General features: G+C 42.1%; 1 protein-coding gene across 6 annotated transcripts in view; it reads left to right on the top strand.

Moving 5' to 3' along the window:
- Nucleotides 1-4,377, top strand: part of rif1 (replication timing regulatory factor 1) — a 24,802-nt gene that overhangs the window by 14,055 nt on the left and 6,370 nt on the right. For 3 of the 6 annotated variants that reach the window (XM_046053473.1, XM_046053472.1, XM_046053478.1), the window contains 4 exons: nt 1,252-1,394; nt 1,484-1,573; nt 1,667-1,721; nt 2,241-4,369. In XM_046053473.1, the coding sequence (XP_045909429.1) occupies nt 1,252-1,394; nt 1,484-1,573; nt 1,667-1,721; nt 2,241-4,369 (2,417 nt within the window). The remainder of the gene's footprint in view (nt 1-1,251; nt 1,395-1,483; nt 1,574-1,666; nt 1,722-2,240; nt 4,370-4,377) is intronic. The other 3 variants (XM_046053476.1, XM_046053474.1, XM_046053477.1) reach the window with 3 other exon arrangements.

The following is a 4,377-nucleotide window of genomic DNA, read 5'->3' as shown; positions in this document are numbered from 1 at the left end:
CTCCCCCCCCCCCCCCCCCCCCCCCCCCAATACCGGGCAGGTAATCGATTTTCGCTGTTCTAGCTGTTGTCTGTTCAAAAACAGCGGTCCTTTGTGTCAACAGAGACAGTCTGGTGAGCCGCCATCTTGGTGAGGTCGGGTTAGCCGATAAGTTTCAATTCAATCATCAGATTGAAGTAGAGAAGAAGAGTTTGCTTTGGCAGAGGCGGTCTTTATTGACCCGTTGGAGCTACACAGACATGCAATATATTGCAAGCGATTTGTCTCTTCAATATGAAGAGAAAGACCCACTCACAGCCCTGTGACCTGTGGCCTATAAAGCATCGGAGTGCTTTTGGTCATATAGACTGTTTTTATCAATTTTCAATGTTTTGGTAACTTTTGTTATTTGGAACGTGGTTGTATGGAGAGAAATAATGTTTTGAAGAAAACTCCCTATAAAAGTGAACATATAAACAGTAAATATGGCCAAAAGATGGACATTTGCCTGGTATATTTTTGAAAGGTTGTGTAATAACTGTTGTGTATGCTTCTGACCTTTCAAAAGAGACGAGAATTATGCATCTAGGCCTAATGGTTGAGGAGTAATCACTGATTTATTTTGGGTATGTTATTTTAGGCATTGTTCCTGAAAATAGGTGCCAGGGACCATGTGATTATTGTGTGTTGTGTAATGTGTACCCATGACGCAGGTGTGTAGAAGAATGAAATCTTATGAGAAAGTGGTGGATGATTACCCATTCAATGAATGATTGAAATGAAACGCTGGGTGACGGAGTGGCCTAGCAGAGCAAGACGCCTGTGATTGTAGCGTCTGGTTTGAGTTTAAACAGGGGCCTGTCAGCTCTTACTTTAACTTTACTTTGAGATGTATTGATTGGTCATCTTATCGGGGTGGGTGGGTGTGTTCGGGAGAATTTATATTTTTATGCTATGAAAGAAGTTACTCATTATATTGTTGTTTTGATGCCTGACAGTCTGATAGAAACAGATTCTAAATTTTATCACTGACTCTGTGACCACTTTCTCATTGATTATATAATATAAAACATATTGGCGGCATTAATCATCTTTACATACACACGGTTGCTTTGCCAGCTGTTTTATCACTGGCAATGTGAATGATGTTCTTTTTAAGTGGCGCTCTGTAAAAGATGTTTATGTAATTTACAATGGGAAATCTCACATTCTGCAAGTCAGACTTGTTTGGTTTTTTCCTACAACTGGTTTACAATGTGTTCCCTTCAACAGACAAAGCTGGACTTTGGTTCTCCCAAACCTCCTCGCAGAGAGGTTTTAGAGGAGGAGGCTTCCATTGACTTTGTCTTCATTCCTCCTGAGACAAAGGAGCGAGTTTTGACGGAGCACCAGAAGGAGGTGAAAAGGACTAAGAGGTCAGAGTTCTGTCATTGCCATTTATAAAATGCATTTAAAGTGTCCAGGTTGTCAGTCTTATGTAGAGCTAATGTTTTCTTTCGCACAGGGTTGACATCCCTGCTATGTACAATAACCTTGATGCTTCTCTGGATACAACGGTTTTCACCCAGTATACACAGAGCCAAGAAGACTCTTCGTAAGTTTTGAGCATCTGCTAACAGAATCGAGATAAATTCCTGCGTTCATAAAAAAATAAAACTGCATTCATATAATAAATTTTTTTCCGCAGGGACAAAGTGCAAACTGAACAAGCTGAAGAGGTTACCAAAGAGACTTCTGGCACGGTAATGAATGCTATTCGCTATTATGAGCAAATATAAACTACACGACAATTACAGGAAAGTCTTCCCCAAGCAAGAATGAATAAAACAAAAACTCCATGGTCATTGTTAACTTCTACTGTTTTGGGACTAATTGTTACTGGAGTTTCAGTGTTAAATTCAGCAATGGTAACATCATCAGGTTAAATACTTTTACTACACTATGTACTGTCTAACTACTAACTTATCTCAATCTGAATGAGTAACTCAGAAAAATGGCAAAATACTTATTTGAAGGCAGATATCGGATCAGATAATTCATTGCATTAGCCCCGATTTGTCTAAAAATGTATCTGTCTTTCAATGAAAATGTTTCTTTGGTGTTGAAATGAATTCCGAAGCTTTGTTTCGGAATTCATTTCGTCATTTACTTGCATGGTGTAATTTGAAAAGTCACCAAACTTGTATTTTATACATACTCACACTGTGGTCGTGGCAAACACAGACGCTTTCTAACATCTTTCTATATATCTTTTCTTCCAGGTTCTTCTTGAAGCTGTGGAAAATGAGGAAGATAATGAAATTCTAACAACAGACACTCAAGACTATGCCAGCCCAAGAGCAGGAGATAACATGACAGAAAACCAAGAGCAGGAAGAGATGATCCCTGAGTCAGCAGAGGTTTCTATGGAGGATGATGCCAAGAGTGACGATAAGGCAGAAGATATGGACATCCAGTCTAAAGAAGGCACCAGTCCTAACATGTCTGGCTCTTCAGATTTGGTCTCAGGAACTCCCCAGAAACCCAACAGTCGCCGTCAGTCCTTTATCACTCTGGAGAAGTATGCAGAGGGAAAGCCTGCCAGCCCCAGCAGTGTGTCCACCTTCACAGGTCCCCTCATAAAGACCTCCAATAGCCAAGAACGCTCAAACACCAAGAAGACATCATCCTCTAAGGCATCCACTGCTCCAAATGTTCAAGATTCCCAGTCCGCTCAGACTGGAAAAATGAACTTGCAGTCTCCAGTGAATGATGCCACAGAGTCTCCTCGAAGGCCAAAAGACTCTGGGACAAGAAGTGAGCCAGTTAAACTGACTGAGAGGATGCCCAGTGATGCGACAGAGGATGAAGATGTTATCCCAGACACCCAGGCAGAAGTGGAGGCCAAGGAGAGTACAGAAATAGAGGAAATGATGCCTTCAAGCCAGGAAGAGGAATCTGAACCAACTCTCGATGATTCTCAATCCTCTGTGACCCAGACCTCTCCAGGTGAACCCAGGCGGTCTGGACGTTACAGAGTCAGACCTCTGCTACCCGGAGAGGACCCCGATGAACGCGAAGATAAATACACGCAGTTCAAAAGGAGACGTTCTGGAGAAGAACCTAAAAGCAATTCTCCTAAGTCGAGCTCAGTGCAAAGCAGACCAAACACGCGAAGTAAGCAGGCTGCTGAGGAGGACAATGGCAGAGACAGATTACGAAGCAGGGCTCAGAAGGACAAGACTGAGTCGAGGCAAACCAATTCTCAGGGCAGAGCACACAAGAAGATCAAATTGTACAGCAATTCAGAGTTCCTTGATCAACCTGAACCCAGAAGGAGAAGCAGTAGAGCGCATGAGTCCAGCCAAACGGAAACACAGTCTGATTACGAAAGCCAGTCACAGGGTAGGCAAGGTCGGCGGAGCAAATCACTAGACACCAAGGAGAAAGATGGAATGAAGAAAAATCTTTTGCCTGACAAAGAAGAGTTCAGCCAAACTGCCACACATGAGATTGTAGAACAGGTCGAAAAGGATGGTGATAAGCCAAAGAAAGATTATCAAATGATCACTCCTTCCCCTCAAACTGATGGTACATCCCAGGAGTTTGAGCTTGTAGAACAGATTAAACAAGATGATAAACTAAAAGATTCTCAAATCATCACTCCTTCCCTTCAAACTGGTGGTATATCCCAAGAGTCTAAGCTTGTAGAACAGACGGAACAGACTGAAAAACACAGTGATAAACTAAAAGTGACCTCTTCTCAAACTGGTGGTACATCCCAAGAGTCTAAGCTTGTAGAACAGACGGAACAGACTGAAAAACACAGTGATAAACTAAAAGTGACCTCTTCTCAAACTGGTGGTACATCCCAAGAGTCTAAGCTTGTAGAACAGACGGAACAGACTGAAAAACACAGTGATAAACTAAAAGTGACCTCTTCTCAAACTGGTGGTACATCCCAAGAGTCTAAGCTTGTAGAACAGACGGAACAGACTGAAAAACACAGTGATAAACTAAAAGTGACCTCTTCTCAAACTGGTGGTACATCCCAAGAGTCTAAGCTTGTAGAACAGACGGAACAGACTGAAAAACACAGTGATAAACTAAAAGTGACCTCTTCTCAAACTGGTGGTACATCCCAAGAGTCTAAGCTTGTAGAACAGACGGAACAGACTGAAAAACACAGTGATAAACTAAAAGTGACCTCTTCTCAAACTGGTGGTACATCCCAAGAGTCTAAGCTTGTAGAACAGACGGAACAGACTGAAAAACACAGTGATAAACTAAAAGTGACCTCTTCTCAAACTGGTGGTACATCCCAAGAGTCTAAGCTTGTAGAACAGACGGAACAGACTGAAAAACACAGTGATAAACTAAAAGTGACCTCTTCTCAAACTGGTGGTACATCCCAAGAGT

Source organism: Micropterus dolomieu, linkage group LG07, assembly GCF_021292245.1.
Source record: "Micropterus dolomieu isolate WLL.071019.BEF.003 ecotype Adirondacks linkage group LG07, ASM2129224v1, whole genome shotgun sequence".
Classification (NCBI taxonomy): Eukaryota; Metazoa; Chordata; class Actinopteri; order Centrarchiformes; family Centrarchidae; genus Micropterus; species Micropterus dolomieu.
This window is presented reverse-complemented; position numbering and strand designations above follow the sequence as displayed.